Source organism: Nansenia antarctica, assembly GCF_963989245.1.
Source record: "Nansenia antarctica genome assembly, chromosome: 5".
Lineage (NCBI taxonomy): Eukaryota > Metazoa > Chordata > Actinopteri > Argentiniformes > Microstomatidae > Nansenia > Nansenia antarctica.
The window spans coordinates 9,573,764-9,591,263 of NC_137690.1; the positions used below are offsets into that span (position 1 = coordinate 9,573,764).

At 45.1% G+C, this 17,500-nt stretch overlaps 1 protein-coding gene across 1 annotated transcript in view; it reads right to left on the bottom strand.

Moving 5' to 3' along the window:
* Positions 1–413, bottom strand: part of cabp7a (calcium binding protein 7a) — a gene marked incomplete at both ends in the record, with an annotated part of 15,287 nt that extends 14,874 nt beyond the window's left edge. The window contains one exon of the mRNA XM_080532089.1: positions 302–413. Coding sequence (XP_080388215.1) covers positions 302–413 — 112 coding nt within the window. The remainder of the gene's footprint in view (positions 1–301) is intronic.
* Between the last annotated feature and the right edge of the window lie 17,087 nt (positions 414–17,500).

The window sequence follows — 17,500 nt, forward strand, 5'->3', positions numbered from 1 at the left end:
GACTGAATCTATAGCCATACAGTAGACCGTTGGCCACGGTATAGGTGAGATGGACGACGTGTCATGCGGCCGCGCTAAGCGGCGCTGTCCATGGTGCTGACAGCGAGTGCGTTTGAGGGAACTCACACAGTTTTGCAATTAACGCTGAGCAGAGCAAGAACAGTGAGCTTAATTGCACGATGGCAATTACACTGACAAGTAGATAACATGTCATAACATCCGATGAAAGATTAGGCTATAGCCTACCTGACGGTACATAATGACTGCACCGCTCGTGATAGAAGATAAACTCATGTCTCACCTTCGACTTCATCCTCGGGCAGGTTGACCGGAGGGTGGTAAGCGAGGATGTCCGGGATGGTGCAGATTCCCCGGTACATCAAAGTGGAGGTGTGCACTGGATGCATAGGCATGACTGCGATCTGTGGCTGCCACCTGCGCCCTGCTCTTCATATAGAATGGTTTAGAGAGTGGATCGCAACTTTCCCCTACTTTTAGAGAGGGTACGGACGGAGGATCAAGTCCATGAGTAGGAAGCGCAGTGGTTACAGCTTCCAGAGTCAGGAGAGAGAGAGAGCGTTCCGTGTGAGATCCACTGATCTAACTCTCTCTCGTCAAAGAACAGGACTGAGACTCGAGGCAATTTTGTTTTAAATTTGACTCTGTTAAACTTTGTTTTTCAGATTTTCGGGATCATGATTACACATAAGTGTTTGTAAATCAAATCAACGTTGTCAATCGTTAAAAAATGGCCTTACCTATGCACTGAATAAAACCCACTCATATCACAGCGGGTCCATAAGCATAGACGCCGCCAGCAATCTTCCAGCAGCACAACAAGCTTTACATTTAAAAAAAAAAAAAAAGATATAGATCTTTCTGCGCAGGACAGATCAACGGTAAAACAATTCAATCTATCTCATTCAATAATCCTTTATCCGCTGTTTTATTCCAGTCGTGTTGGTGGAGTGAAGGCATTCATTCATCCACTTGTTGGATATCTGTTATGACTTACAACGCTGTCTTGTCCTTTATCTTTCCATTGAGCTTTTAGTGATGACAATCAGGTGAGAGAAATTCTGAAAGAAAACACAATAGACTCCCTATTACGTTAAATGTGTTCTTTCACTCAACACACTAAAAAGGCGAGGTGCATGAATAGAATCCTTACCAAAAACATACGTTCTGCGCACAGGAACGCTCGCTCGCCCTTATTTGGTCATGGGCACGAGGGCGCATTTCCAGCACCAATTCCCTCTCCGTTCCGCACAGGTAAGGGAATGCTCTGCTTAGTGAGCGGCAGCCCTGTGTGTACTCTGCTTTCGTTCACCTGCAGACGCACACACACGTCCGTGACTCCAGTGAGTGCGCGTGTGTAGTTATCTATTTTGCACTGCATTCAATCCGTATTCAGCTCAGCGCGCGCTCTAAAACCTGGGTTTACTCACCACCGCCCATAGCGACGCACACACGTGCCCCCCACAGCACCATAATAAACAATGAGTGGTGTGTGATTAATGGCCGGGAGTCACACGTACGGATGATTTCCCCTCTGACGTCTCCCTAATAGAAATTGATACTTTTTAATACTGTGCCTTAAATTGCACTCATATTAATACGCAGGCAGTGTGCCACAGAGGTTGTTGACCCGAAACGATTGCACGTGAATCGTTTAAATGTGTATGGCATCAATGTTTCATATTCACAAATTAATTAATACAGTGTTTGCTATTCTAAAACTCAATAGTGGCAAAGGTCAAACTACATATTCCAAATACCAGATATCATGCTGAGGTATTTGCAGATTTAGGCAACTAAACTGTGAATTGAATGACTGTGTGTGTGTGTGTGTGTGTGTGTGTGTGTGTGTGTGTGTGTGTGTGTGTGTGTGTGTGCGTGCGTGCGTGCGTGCGTGCGTGTGTGTGTGTGTGTGTGTGTGTGTGTGCGCGCGCGTGCGTGCGTGCGTTTTATCATCTGCAGTCTCTCTTGGTCAAGGTGCAGTGTCACAATCTAGAGTAAACCTCTAAAATAAAATGAACTTCTTGCCCAATTGACATGGTTGGCTGAATCTACGAGGGATGGGTGCTTTCCCTTGTGTCACACTCTGTGACAGAGCCGGCTGTGTGTCTCCCCCCACCCTTACCCTCCCTCCCCATCCCTCATCTCTCAACAGAGTATCCCATCCCTCCCTCCCCATCCCTAATCCCTCAGCAGACCTCTCTCTTCTGCACCAGAAACCCCCTCTTAGGCTTCCCACTCCTGACTGAGTTTGATAAAATTGTTTAATGTTTCATGACACGGTGATGACGCTCTGTTGACAGCACTGAAAGGCAGGGCTGTTTGTGGCCAATTCCCCCGCAACTCCCAAACTGAACTGATTCACCAAGTGTGACCAGGGGAGTTGTCCATTTGTTTTGTTTTCCGATGAGGTTCCTTCGGAATTCATTCGAGTAAAAAATTAACTGACTTCATCCCTCGTGGCGTTGGTGTACTGTTATTGAAGTACCCTAAGGTTTTTGAGAAGAATAGAGATTGTGGATTATGAATTTCAATTGCTTCATGAGTGCAACAATGCTAATGGAATAGTAGCCAAATAATGGAAAAGTTGAATCAATTTGTGTATCTTGATCCCCCTGTCTAGTCTCTTTTAAGCCTTCTATTTGAAAAGTAATTACATCAGAGATAGCATGAGCACTTTGTAAGGTATGCTCACACAAGCCTGCACACAAACTCACACTCACACACAAGCACACACGCAGGCACACACATGCACACACCTCTCTCCACATGGCCATCTATACTAACCCAGCCTGCTGACTCACAATGCTTTCTTTTAAGACACATGAAAGGCAGGTCTTGCATTCTGTGTGTGTTTCGGTCCTTTCAGCTGTCCATTGACCACGATGCCAGCAGTGGCCCAAACACGTCCTCACACTGATGGGTCAAAACAAAAGGCCTCCCTGCAGCTACCTACACTACTGTGTCTTGTGATAACAAAAACTGGAGTCACCTCTTTTACAGTCATTTTCACGGAACAGCACACCTAAAGACCACTCAACAGGGAGGCAGTCTTAAGGTCATGCTGCTTCGTGGCTTCAATAGCCCTCGATAGCCTTGACGTTCAGGCACCTCTGGAGTCAGAGTCCTCCTTTGTTACCAGAGCTATTTAATGATTTCCCCCTCCTATGCTGGGGTCTCTAAAGATATCCCACTGATTCCCTCTCCTTCACCCCTGTGTCAGTGAGGAGAGTCTCAGGGCTAACACTAGATGGCAGTGCCCCTACCCTCAGTGCCCAAGGCCCTTCATGTTCTCGGTTTGCTGGAGGTAGAAGTTTACCCTATATTCCTATAATAACTTTAACCACAAGGCGGTTGAAATAATATCCAACCCTGTGTTAGTAGCTATAGTAACTTGCATCCACTACACATGTCTACTTCAGGGCTCGTGTGGGGCATAAAGCAGCCAGTTAGGTAGCATTGAGGCTAATCTAAGATAGGCTAGGTAGCATTGAGGCTAATCTAAGCTGGGCTAGGTAGCATTGAGTCTAGTCTAAAATGGGCTAGGTAGCATGGAGCCTAGTCTAAGCTGGGCTATGGGGAGTCTGACAAGGGGCTGTGGTGATGCCCGTCAGGTCTCTGATGACAGGTTAGCTCTCTGCAGATTTAAACCCTGTCATACTCTGCTCAGCTCCGTGGCAGTTATTCCCTAAAGACAGGAGGCTTGCAGGAGCCGACAGCTTTTTCAACATACTTTTTTTTCTTTCTTCAGAGGAGAGGAAGAGCCAGAATTGACTGTAATAAGGACTGGAAGAAGTGGGAAAAGGATGAGAGAAAAAGCCTGGGGTTTTAATAAAGAAGCCTGATTGCAATGTTAATGATGAAAGAGAAGGAGTGATAGATAAGGTTTAGGGTTAGGGATAAGGAGGAAGAGAGAGAGAAAGAGAGAAAGAGAGAGAGAGAGAGAGAGAGAGAGAGAGAGAGAGAGAGAGAGAAGCAAAGGATCGAAGAACATTTAACACTAGAACCGCCATTTCTCTTTTACCTACTCTTAGCGCCGCCTCGGGGTCCCCTTGTCTTCACAATGGGAGTCTGTGTACATTTAAAAGTATGTATGGTCAGAAGCTGAAGTTATTCCATCAAAGATTCTCCAATGCAGAAAGATTCACGTAGCTCCATAGCAAAGTCAAATACAGCCAACCAGCGAAGACGCATCTACGCAGACTCACTCTAAAAAAAGTCAATAAGAGGCTAAAACTGTCTGCCACTGCAGTGCTCTACTCTACTGAATCACATCTCCACAGTTAATGTCCCGGGTATGAGCTGGTTTGTCTGGGGCTGGCCCCCCATGTCAAATCAGCCTCTCCATGCCATATCCCTGGCTTCAGAACAGCTGGAACCCTACATTGGATTGACGAAAGGCACTCAGTGCCAGAGTACACCATTAAGCTGGATCAGGATTCAACTGTGAAGCCACAGGGACCTGTATGGCTGAAGGATAGACGGTAAAAAGGTCGACTTCTCTGTGATTGTGAGGGACACACAGTTATCACAATCCACAGAGTCATATAGCCCTATGAGTGGCCACCTATGTTCCCTGTGCATTGTCAATCAATCTACTGTATTTTGGTGTAGAGATACTTGTTTGTGCCAACACTGATGCTTTGGGACACTTGCAGTGCAGAGTTAGATATAACTCAGCCCATACAGAGCTTAGTTCCAACTAAATGTCACCTCTTTCCAGTTCCAAAATGTTCCCATTTGGTAAGCATTGGCAGTGGTACAGCCCAGTCTCAAGACCCGGTCCCCCATTCCAATGTTTATCTTCTTGGCCGAGGCGGGGGGAAAGCAGAGGGTATGAAGATGCACAGTGAAGGGAGCCTTTGAATGCAGCAGCAGCTTCAACGGAACCACTCCTCCTGGCCTTCACATCTACTCCCTAGGCTGCTAGACCGTGTTTATCTTCAACAATCCCCCCCCCCCCCCCTCCCACCCGCCCTCCCTCTCTCCCTGCTTCTCCAGGCAGCCCTGAGACGGACCGCAGGGAGGGTTTTCAGAGGACACCAGCTAGCTCCTTTTTGAAGTAGCGCTCTGCTATTTGGGGAGTTTCGTCCGGGAGGTGGGGGGTGGGGGGGGGTATAGGGGGGGAGAGCTTGGAAGTGCAGTAACAAACCTTTCATAAGCAAAAATATAAGAAGTCCTTGTGTGACAAACAGACTGAGCCAGATACCTCCCTGGTGGAGCAGGCTTGATCTCACATGCCTCAGAATGAAGCAAGGCTTTGCGAAAGTTGAGGCCTAAGATTAAAGTTAGCACTGGGAGAAAGTTCCTTGTGGTGTGCATTTGCATTAGCAGAGCAGTATTTTTCTGCTTTTTGGCTGAGTGGGGTAATTTATTAGATGCTGATGCGATAAAAGTATTCATGTTTTACTGATGATTCATTCAACGGTTCACGCATCATCAAGTGCCACTATGTTCATGGAAACAGTAGGCCTGTCATAATATCCCTATTCAGCCCAATTAATGTTAATGCATTGGCCTAAACTACTCTCATAATGTGTTCCAGTCTCATTTTATAGTTTACAGTTACACATCAACATGAACATAATATTAAAGCATGTTCTTCAATTAATTCAAATGTTTGCATTTGCTGCACAGATGGGCTGCCTGCCAACCAAAGAAACCAACCAAATCAACATTAGTCAAAGATGTAATCAAATATGTGCTCTTCTCACTTTTTACTCAGTGCCGCTTCATATTTCTGTGCGTGAGTGGGTGGTGTAACTGTAAGTATTTATAGTGTTTGGTTTGTATGATTCAGACAGGCGTTTAGGGTACTAGTGAGCGAACACTTCAAATCTACCAAATGGATACACGGATGTGGGAGCATAAGAAGAGAGAGTAACTAGAGTACTGTTATGCAATGGGTTGATGAAAAACAATCATTGTGATTGGCTGAGAGGCATTTAAAGCTATGATTTAATGTCAAGGCCTATATTATGATATTTGCATTAGATTGCATTTCCCATGACAACATTTCTCAACATTTCCTCATAAGCTTCTATCTGGAACAACCAGTGACAATCAGGATCAGACTGGTTCAAAGTCAAAAGTCCCAAAAAAAGAAGTCAAAAGTCACTTTATAGTCCCATGACTGGAAAATTTGTTTTGGGCTTACACCACACTGCAGCCAAAAAAGAACAACAGACAATACAACATGTTAAAACACAGACAGAAGGCAACCCTGATTCAGACAAGAGTAGCAGTAAAACAATAAGTAAAATCTATCCAATCCAACATTCATCTGGTGCTGTTTAAAAGTTTAACTGAAACCGGAATAAAATAAAACCTGTTTAATCTAGAGCGGGGGACTCTAAACCTCCTCCCAGAGGGCAGTAGTTCAAACTCTGCATGTAGGACATGAGAGGGATTCGTGAGAATTCTATTAGCCTGCCTTAGAGTAGCCTGTTCAAAAATAGACTGCAGGGATGAGTGGTCTTTCACCCCTATGATCTTCCATGCAGTCTGGATCAGCTGGACCAGTTTGGACTTTAGTTGTACAGATTACCAGGTTACCAAAACAAGCTGTAATGCCGTATCTGATGAGACTCTCTAAGACAGACTGATAGAAAAGTAACATAAACTTTTGGTCAACACCATGAACCAAAAGTTTATATCAGAAGAAGCGAACTGCCTTCCTAGCGGGCAGAAGCGCAGCGGCCAGCTCTCCTGCTCCTAAGCTGAAATCGACCACCACCTAAGAGACACCTTCAGTGACAACTCCAGGGAGCAAGATCTGGGCCACTGCAGGGCCTTGATTAATCCATCTGCACCATCTCTGGACTTTGACTGGAAGGAGCCCGGCTGGAAGGAGGTCCAGGAGGTGGTCAAGTAGGCAAGAGCAACCTCATCCCCAGGACCGAGTGGAGTACCTTACAAGGTATACAAGAACTGTCCAAGGTTACTCCACAGGCTCTGTAGGATCAGTGGAAGTATGCGGAAGGGGTGTGGATTCCAAAGGAGGAAGGAGTTGAATAACATCGATCAGTTCAGAACCATCTCGCTGCTCAATGTTGAGGAAAATATATTCTTCAGCATTGTTTCTAGGTGCCTGATGCACTACCTCCTGAGGAACTCCTACATCGATACCTTGGTCCAGAAAGGAGGGATCCCGAAGGTACTGGGGTGTCTGGAGCACACAGGCATAGTCACCCAGCTGATCAGGGAAGCCCAGGAGAATGTCACCTCTTCGGACTTCGCAAATGCCTATGGGTCCAGACCCCACAAGCTGGTCAAAGAGGCACTGAACCAGCACCATATCCCAGGCAAGTTCTGGGTCTACAACCTCAGAGTGGCACAAGCTCGAGAAGGGAATCATCACTGGATGCAACATCTCAGTAATCCTTTTCACGCTCGCCATGAACATGCTGGTGAAGTCTGCTGAGGTTCAGTGCAGAGGAGCCTGGACAAGACAAGAGCAAGCAGTGGAGCACAAAGTGTGAGGGACCCTGGAACACATCCTCAGCTGCTGTTTGAAAGCCTTGGGCGAGGGGCGCTACCGCTGGCGACATGACCAAGTCCTGAAAGCCATAGCGGAAACCATCTGCAGTGGTATCAGCCACTGCAAGCACCTCCGCCCAGTGCTTTCGTCAGGGCTGGGGAGAAGCTGACATCAAGTGCCAAGATCACCTCCTCTGGCCTGCTAGCAATGGCACAAGACTGGGAGCTGAAAGTCGACCTAGGGAAACAACTGAAGTTCCCAGAAACTATTGCCACAACAACACTCAGGCCAGACATGGTGCTGATCTCAGAAGCCTCCAAGCAGGTCATTCTGTTAGAACTTACTGTTCCATGGGAGGAACGCATTGAGGAGGCCAACGAGAGGAAGAGGGCAAAGTACGCTGAGCTACTGGAGGAAGGTGCGAGCCCATTGAGGTGGGATGCAGAGGATTTGTGGGCCATTCCCTTTGCAGGGCCTACAATATGCTGGGCATCACAGGGGCCAGTATGCAAAGGGCCATCAAGTTGGCCACCGAGGCAGCAGAAGTTGCTTCTAGGTGGCTGTGGATCAGGAGAGGAGAGCCGTGGGTGAGGTAGTGAAGCCTGGACAATGCTTGATCAACCTCGGTTGGGTCGCCTCGGGGAGGGAGTCTAATAGCCGAAAGACCCGAAACTCCCAATGAACTCTATTACCGTACTTCTATTACTGATGATGTGTCCAGGTGCATCACAAGATTATGTATTTCACACGTTTTTACTTGAACTATATTTATCATGGCAGGGCAGAAACCACCACAGTCTATCACAAAATCAAATGTAAGCATTGTTGTCTTGTCACAATTTTCTCATTTGTTGTGTAACTGTTGTATATAGCAATAATGCCCATGAGGCTGTGATTTATCATGAATATTGTCACTCGCTAGGGGATTTGATGGCTGCATCGTGCCAACTCCCCCCAACTCCCCCAACCCTTGATAGTATTGATGATAAATCATGGCCTCTCGAGCATTATTGCTTAATTATGAGGCAGTTGTGGATGGAAGAGTACCAGTAGGTAAGAGGAAATCATGCCTCCAGATGCCCACAGTGTGTAAGGGATCTCTGCGTCACAAATGCCCAGAGATCCCTTCAAACACAATGGATGAACCCATCCACAAGAAACAATGAACAAATCAGCATTATCAGAGGCTGTTTGTTTGTGTTCATTCAATAGTGTACAGCTCACAATTGTATGACCAACCTACAGAGGGTTAACTCATCTAAGCTTCCACAGTAAGTTATTGTGATGTTTTCTATTATATGAAGTTTTATTCATGAATCGTGGAACCAAATTGAGGAAGACGAATGGCTGTTGGAGCGTGGAAGAAATAACATTTGATACCCTTATTAATTATTTGTCATTGGACTAAAGTGCACCTCAATATTATAACTTTCCCCGGGACAAAGTGAACATGCTCTTACTGAAATAGTGTTACGTGAGCCGTTTTTAATATAAAGATAATACAGTGCATACATCACCCAGTACACTGCTCATTAAGGCCGGTCGCCTCCTATGCGGCATGCCGCGCAGGTTACGCTCTATTCATTTATCCAAAGCCAGTGGTCCGTCTAAGTGTTCATCAATCACATGTTAAATTATTTGTCTGCCCATTAGTGTTGATGAGCCCTCGGTATTGAGACCTCTCCATGGCTAATGATACAGAACGGACACGCTGGGCAGAAGCTTTTAAAAAGCCATTGCACATCTGCCCCCGAGGCTCCCCTGGACGCCTGTGATGTTGGGGCGACCATTACATAAGTACCTAGCAGCTGGAGGGGCACACACAGTGACAGAATAGCCACACTCCACACAACTTAGACCAGGAAGAAGAAGAAAAAAAAACTCCCTTTTTTTGGGTGGGGCGGTTGTGGGGGGGTGCATCGGCAGTTGAAGAGGTATGCTGTGCTCAGTGCTCCCTCACGAATTTGGATCGTGTCTCTCTGACATCAAAGTTGGGAAAACCAGGGCAAGATGGCTGTGTCATGTTTATCCCATCAGTGAGCTGTGAGTCTGTTTGCACACCTTTTCAGAGGAGCCATTTTGACACATCAAAACAACTGAGTCTGCAAGCTGTGTATTTCCTCCCTGTAACCCAAAAACATGACAGTGAGATGCTGGGAGGGGCAACCATGAGGGAAAGGATCCTTTTGAAAAGTTTAACAAACCCAAAGTTCATGAATAGTGGGCAAATACATTTTTTTATTACCTGGCATCTTTAGAGCACTGAATAAAACTTTTGTTACGACTAAGGTGTCATTTGATAAGTCTAGTGTAGTGGTAATACAATTATTCAAGCAACATTGTTTCATAGTTTTCATTCCCCTGAATAAAGTTTCATGAGCGTGCACTCCAAGCATCTCCTTTTACTTAGAGTGGACTTTTCCCGAACTTTTCCAAAGTGTCTCAGTCTTCCACAGATCATTTGTGAGTCATGTCCTCGCCACAAACCTTTATATGGAAATAGTGGAAATATGGAAATAGTGGAAATAAAACCCTCCCCAGTTTGAAATCAATTCTTCCCAGTTAAATCCAGGGATATTCTAGTCCTGCCCATTCCCTGGGATGATTCTGATTGGTTGTCTTGGTTGGTGGAGGATTTCTGTGCCTGAGCCCTTTAACACAGCGTTAGTAACGCTGCTGGGACAGTGTGTATCTGGGCAGTGGGTTCCCTCCTCCCCCCTCTCCTCCTAGACTCATCTTCTATATGACTGTACCCCGCTGTGGAAATGTGGCTCTCCAAGAGGTCTGGAACAGCAGATATGAACATCCTACAAAATGTCCCCTGGAGAAGTGCAGTAAAACCAGGACTAGCAGCTAACCCTCCACTGATAAACCTCGCTGTAACGCGGTGGGGTGTGTTAAACAGTATGCTGAGTGCAGAGTGCAGTAAACATTATGTGTGTGTGTGTGTGTGTGTGTGTGTGTGTGAACTATACAGAACTACACAAAAATGTGTTCCTGCATATCCTATCCTAGTTGTAAAACTGATAATGGCCAATATGTGGATTCTGGCGTGTTTTCAGGTCTTTTCAGGTAGAAATCAGAGGACGGACTCATTGTAATGCGCCCGTCCTCCGAATCCTTATCTCTACCAGCCTCCCCATGTAAGCAATAGACCACTATAAATTACTTTTACCTGCACCAAAATACACACCAGGGTCCCTTTACTTGGCCTAGAAACATAAAGAAAGCTATAACGTGACACTGCTATAACATGACTGTGACACTTGAACTAATGTCATTTTTCCTCGTATATCAACAATGTATTTGTCCAGTTGATTTTGACGGTGACTATCTACTACTATACTGTGCTCTTTCAGAATGATAATGCTATCTTGGCTTCCAGTTAGCCACTTGGTCAATAACGTGTGACAGCCACATACGGTACTTAAGCCACTGTCTACAAACTCCTCTCCACTGAACCTTGTTGGACCGCTCCTCTTGAATACAAAACACATTGATCCTGGCCTCAGCTCCCTCTGACTCTCTGGCTCTGTATCGTAATCCAGCATTAACATGGAGATTGACCCAGAAAATGTATGGGCCGATAAATGGACTTGGACACTGACCATCATGCATTATCGTGTAATGGCCTTCTTTAGCATGGCCCCCCCACGCAAGTTCTCAGTGCGAGGCTTCACTGGACCATGAAAGGAGGGAGGGACGGAGGGAGGGAGGGTGGGAGAGAGGGAGGGAGGGTGGGAGGGAGGGAGGAGGCTGGTTCTGGCTGCTCCTATCTGCATGCAGTCTCTTAGCCAAGCAGCAGCACTTATCTGGTCTGACAGCAGCAGGTATTGGTGTGAGATGTAATATTGGATACGACTTCATGCTTTCAAGAAGATTTCTTTGCTGTGTTGCTTTTTTTCTCGCAATACCCCATACTGTATAGACTATGTATAAATGTTGGCTTATCAAATCCTAGATTTATCATCGACCTTTGGACAATTTGACTTGAATACAATGAGTTGTCAGTACAGAATGTACTACAGACAAGAGCAAATTCCTGTGACACACGCACGATATCTCTGGGAGGAACGCTGTAGTAAGACTCATCGGGCCCTATTATGCACTTCTTAACTTGCCGTATTAAGTCTTAATTAAGACGCACCGCCAGGTTAAGACCTACCCCCACCCTTATTACGCGCTTCATACGCGCTACTGCTATTATGCAGGTGTCGATATGTCGATAGGCGCCCACACATAAGACGTAAAACTCCCGTGCATATATTGCTCATTGTGGGAGTGTTCATATGTTAATGAAGTGCACTAGGCGCCCCTGCTATTATGCGATCTGACTTTGCTCCTATCGCTAAGAAGTGGTTTGAAAAGTTCTTACGTTTAGACTTCATGCACGTTTTGAAACACGAGCGCGCCTCCGCGGTTTGCGCATGCATGTGGGCACACATGAACACGCACGTGGCTCCACGGCAAGACGTCAATTACGGTCACAGTATAAATGCTTTATTTCAGAAGGGAGAGGCAGAGAAGCGCGCTGACCTCCTTCTCAGGTCTTCCATAATAGCATAGCGCTAATGACTCAACGCAGCCGGTTCTTAAAGGGAATGGCACCTGGCACGCTGATTGGGTTGATTGAGAAGACACCCAAAACACACCCATGACTAATTTCTTTGCTTAGCGCCGGGTTTTAGGCGCCCACTACAGCACGCATAATAGCAAAGTGGCCTTGACCACGCCTCCACGTCTTAAGTTTAGATCTACCGCCTCGTCTTATTGATGAAGTGCATAATAGGGCCCACAATGTCCTCTCAATAAACTCAAGCCTTTCGCTTCCATTTCTAATTTAAACGTTATCGTCTTGCATTCTCTAACCGAAAAAACAACCCTAACTCTAGCCCAGACAAACAAACCATACGGAAATATGGGAACACTCTAGCTTCAAAGTCTCCCTGTGCACTGGTCCCAACAGTGCAAGCTTGTCAGAGGCACATCCAGAGTAAACAGTGGGTGCCGATCTGGTGTTCCCGATACCACAGGTGCGCTTGTTTGGGAGCGGAAAGGCTGTCTGCGGGCGAGCTAAAGGCGGGTACCAGCAGGTGTGCCAGACAGACGGATGGGAGTCGTGTTTGCAACCACCTCTCTGCCACACACACCTCTGCTCGTTTCCCCAGCACTCACAGACACAAACAGACACAGACAGATGTCACACACACACACACACACATGCACACAGACACACACACACACACACACAGACACACACACACACACACACGCACACAGACACAGACACACACACACACACACACACACACACACACGCACACAGACACACACACACACACACACACACACACACACACACACACACATGCCAGTGGTACATTAATTCTCTCGGAACGGACGTCCTTGCACCCATCAGTTTGTTTGTCCTCTAAGTTTCTTCTCTTCAAAGCCTTTGGAGAGGAAACAGCCTGTGTCCAGTTCCCCTGTTGAAAGCTTCATCTCTCTCAGTGACTTCAGGATATGTGTGATAGTCGCAGCCAAGTACATTCACAGATGGACCCAGAGCTGTTTCATTCTCCCCATTCCCTGTCAATCAGCCATTGAATCTGTGCTCCATAGTAACTATAACGTGTTGCATAACCGTTGCTCACTTGACACCATGGTACTATAAGTCTTCCAAGAATAATTGACAATGACAAGACTACAACAATATGCAATATACAGTCATGAATATGACATCTAATTACATATGATACATCATTTGATATTTTCACACATTAATCACTGTAAAAAAAATGCCTTTTAGAACATGCAAAAGTTAAATTAAAGGACTGTCTTATCGAGTAACATTGAAGGCAGACGGACAAATCTTCATCATTACGGACATTTCCGGAACAATACATTCTGTCGGTGACATTGAGCGCAGGGTTATTCACTCGGCTGGCTCGTTTAAGAGACAGTGTAAGACAGTCCTCAGAGGGGAGAGAGGATAAATCTTCCTTGTGATCAGAGGGTCTTATCAAGCCCAGCTCCACATCTGCCCTTGTGGGTAAGGCTGATATCACAGACGACATGGTGTTGACACAGGCAAGGTCAGCGGAAGACAGACACTTCTCCCATCCCTTAGAGAAAGCCAGAGATTAGAGAGGAAAGTACAATACCCACCCTCGCTGCCCGAGTCAGACTGATTTCAAAGTAAAAAACCTGTCTGTAGCATATTAAATAGCCATTATTTCAAATGATAGCTACGGTCCGTTTACAATTTCACTGTAACCTAGGAAGAACGCTTCACATATTGTATTTGTTAATGCTTTATTTGGATAGTGCAACCAAAAGATACCCACGTTGTCCTTTCTTACCACCTTGAAAACCAAACAGTCTCAGCTGAATGAGTGGTGATGTTTTCGCTTGTTTACCGTCTCGTCCACAGGAAACCCTCCACTGGAACGGAGTAGGGAGTCAGAGGTTGTTTCTACCCATTTGTTTCTGCATAGGGATGCATGAGTCACCATAGGAGGAGTGTTTTATCTCCCAGGGAGACGGGGAACTACTCATCCACCAGGGGAGATTGCTGGGAGTGGAAATCAGAGGACAGGCTCATTGTAATGTATGAATGTTTGATACCGTTTCTCATTCCTTTCCATTCATTCCAATGAGCTTGTCCTCCAATCGACATCCACCTGCCTCCCCTGATACACATAGAGTACCAGTCAAAGGTTTGAACACACCTTCTCATTCAATGGTTTTTAAATGAATACTGAAGACAACACAACTATGAAAGAACACATAATATGGAATTGTGTAGTAAACCAAAAAGTGTTAAACAAACCAGAATACGTTTTATATTTTTTGATTCTTCGATGTAGCCACCTTTAGCTTTGATGACAGCTTTGCACACTCTTGGCATTCTCTCAATCGGCTTGGGGTGTGTGTGTGTCAGTGGAAAAGGAAACTGTGAACACCGCCCTGCATTCTCTTCTCTATGTGGGAGAAAACCACAAAAAAGCAAAAGGTGGCTACTTTGAAGAATCTAAAATATAAAACATATTCTGGTTCGTTTATCACCTTTTTGTTTACTACATAATTCAATATAAGTTCTTTCATAGTGTTGATGTCTTCAGTATTCATTAAAACCATTGAATGAGAAGGTGTGTCCAAACTTTTGACTGGTACTGTACTAGTATAGGCTGTCCTGAGCATGAACTTAATACTGTAGCAATGAGAGAAGGGCTGAGAATTGTAGTTTTATAGATTTTAGTATAATCATCAATGAGGCAAGAACAATATGGATGTTGTCAGCCTAAGCTGGTGTGTTTGGTGAACATTATTGCATTGATTTACAATAGAAACAGAATACATATTGATTGAAATGTCTTGAAGCGTTAACGTCCATGACCTTTTTCACAATTTCAGTGAATCAAACATCATAAGCCCAAATGAGAACATGACAGGTGTATTTTCCGGGCGCATTTGACATTGTGTATTTCCACTCACCTGTTTACTGTGGATGGATTATCTGTGTTTGTTAGTTTTGTTCATTGAAACAATCTGGCATTTATATCCCACCCAGCCAGCAGCCAAGAAGCATGTGTCAGAGGAACATGAGGCTTTCAGAAAGAGAAAGGAGGAGGCTTTCAGAGAGGGGGGAAAGGGGGGGAAGAGAAAGAAAAAGAGAGAAAGAAAAGTGGAAGTGTCTGCCAGCGAGCTACATTCTGTTCCACTCCTGCAGTGCTCCTGCCTCATGGCTCGTGCTCTGCTGTCAAATGGGAAACGGACAGTCGGAAGCTAATGTATTTCTGCCTGTTGGGGGATATCACACTGCTGCCTCTACAGGAGAGAGAGGAGCCTTCATTAGACTGAAAGGGCCCCCCTCCCCAGCACCGCTTTGTGGAGATGGCTTCCTCTGCCCACCTCTGAACAGAGATTAGGAGACTCCCCCAGTCCGCCTGAGGACCCAGGTCACTGCCACCTCCCCGAGCTGCCACCCCCCCACAGGTTGCCACTATACTTGTGTAGTAGTAGTAACTCTGTAATTGCTCTAGTAAAGACTCAATTCAACCTGAATTCACCTGTTGTTATGTAGTACATTGGTACAATGCTTTGTAACAGCATAATGCTAACTGTCAGTAATATAATCGACAGCTGTCAATATTGCAGTGTGTTTATACTGTATGATAATGTCATGGTTCGTAGCTAACACCTGCTACGACAGCTATGGTTATGGGAGTGACAGCCTATGCTAGACATGGTAAACGTGAATTCTAGTGCTAGTTACTCACAGCTCACTCACAGCGTCAATCTACATGTAATCTAATCACTAAATCTAATCTTAGGCTAATTACTTGTCACTATAATTACCTGATGAAGAATAAGAATGGGTAATCCATAGTAAACGATCGATCAACTGCTACTGTCGTAAATGAAAGATCGGACTAAGCTGTGAAGTAACAGCATGCCATGGATAAAACAACATAACTATGCCAGATGTCAGTCTGTGGTGGTGATGTGTACACAGTTGTTGTGTGAACAGTAGGCAATGTGAAGGCATCCTGGAGTTAGCAGAGGAAAACATGAAAAGGAGGGGAAACAGAGAACAAGAGAGAGAGAGAGAGAGAGAGAGAGAGAGAGAGAGAGAGAGAGACAGAGAATGAGAGAGAGAGAGACAGAGAATGAGAGAGAGAGAATGAGAGAGAGAGAGAGAAACAGCTCTACAGCGCAGAGAGGGATAGCAAGGCAGAGAGAGAGAGAGGAGGAAAGAGAGAGAGAGAGAGAGAGAGAGAGAGAGAGAGAGAGAGAGAGAGCACAGCTCTACAGCGCATACTATACAGTCAGTGTGGTTGGCCATTGTCTCCCACTTCTCCTTCAGAAGCATCCTCCTGTATTTACCAAATTTACCGAATTTAACTATTTATAGCTACTGTATCCATTTCAGTGTGCATTCAGTAAAATGAGGAAGATTGCAGACAAACCAATTATGATCGGACAGCTGTTCTCATGGTAACTGGCCAGAATCAACAACCACTACGCTCACTAACAGATGCTGCTAGGCTTCGAATGTTTGTGGAAGGGATTGTGTTCTGTCTTTACAGATTCATAGCAAATGGCACGTTGGCTCACTACGTTTGTAAGTGACGGTGGTTTGACCATCTTTATTAACAGAAAATGGAACATGGAACCAACATTTAAAAAGTAGCATTTATTCACGCTGCTGCCCCTCTACCCCCCTGATGTCTGGCTGGCAGGCTGACCAGGCTCTCTGGCAAGCGGGCACTGGCCTTATCCTTTAGATGTATTTTAGATGTCCCTTAGATGTCCCTCAGGCCACCTGCTTTATGCCCATTCTCTCCTACTGTTTAATGTATCCGTTTTTCAGTTTGCAACAGCCTCTAATCTTGTGTTGTCCTCTTTGAGCTTATCTGTCCGAGGGGCTCTGAGCCCCTCAAAACCAGACTCCAGTTAGATTAGATAAGATTAGATTCAACTTGTCATTGAAGAGTACAAGTACCAGACAAGTACCAGACAGCGAAATGCAGTTAAGCATCTAACCAGAAGAGCAAATAGTGATATAAGAACATGATATAAAAACATGACAATGATAGTGATAGGTACAGTATGGCATGTACTGCCCTAACTGAGCTGTTTGACAACAAAATTTCCCCATTGGGGACAATAAAGGTTTTCAATCAATCAATCAATCAATGTACAGTAGTTTAGAGGTATACAGTTATGAGCTATGTACAGTTAAGGTAGCGTATGTACAGTATGTAATGTACAGATGTATAAAATAGGCTATATCAAAGAGGTATGTACAATGTGCAATAATACAGTATGCGAAAAGGTAAACTAGTTCACTATGCATATCTGTAGGAACATTGCTGCTTGCAGTTATATTGTTTATATTGTATTTATTGTTGATATTGATTAGTATTTTTTTGTGGTGAAGCACTTTGTGACATTTGTCTGTGTAAAAAGTGCTATACAAATACATTTGATTGATTG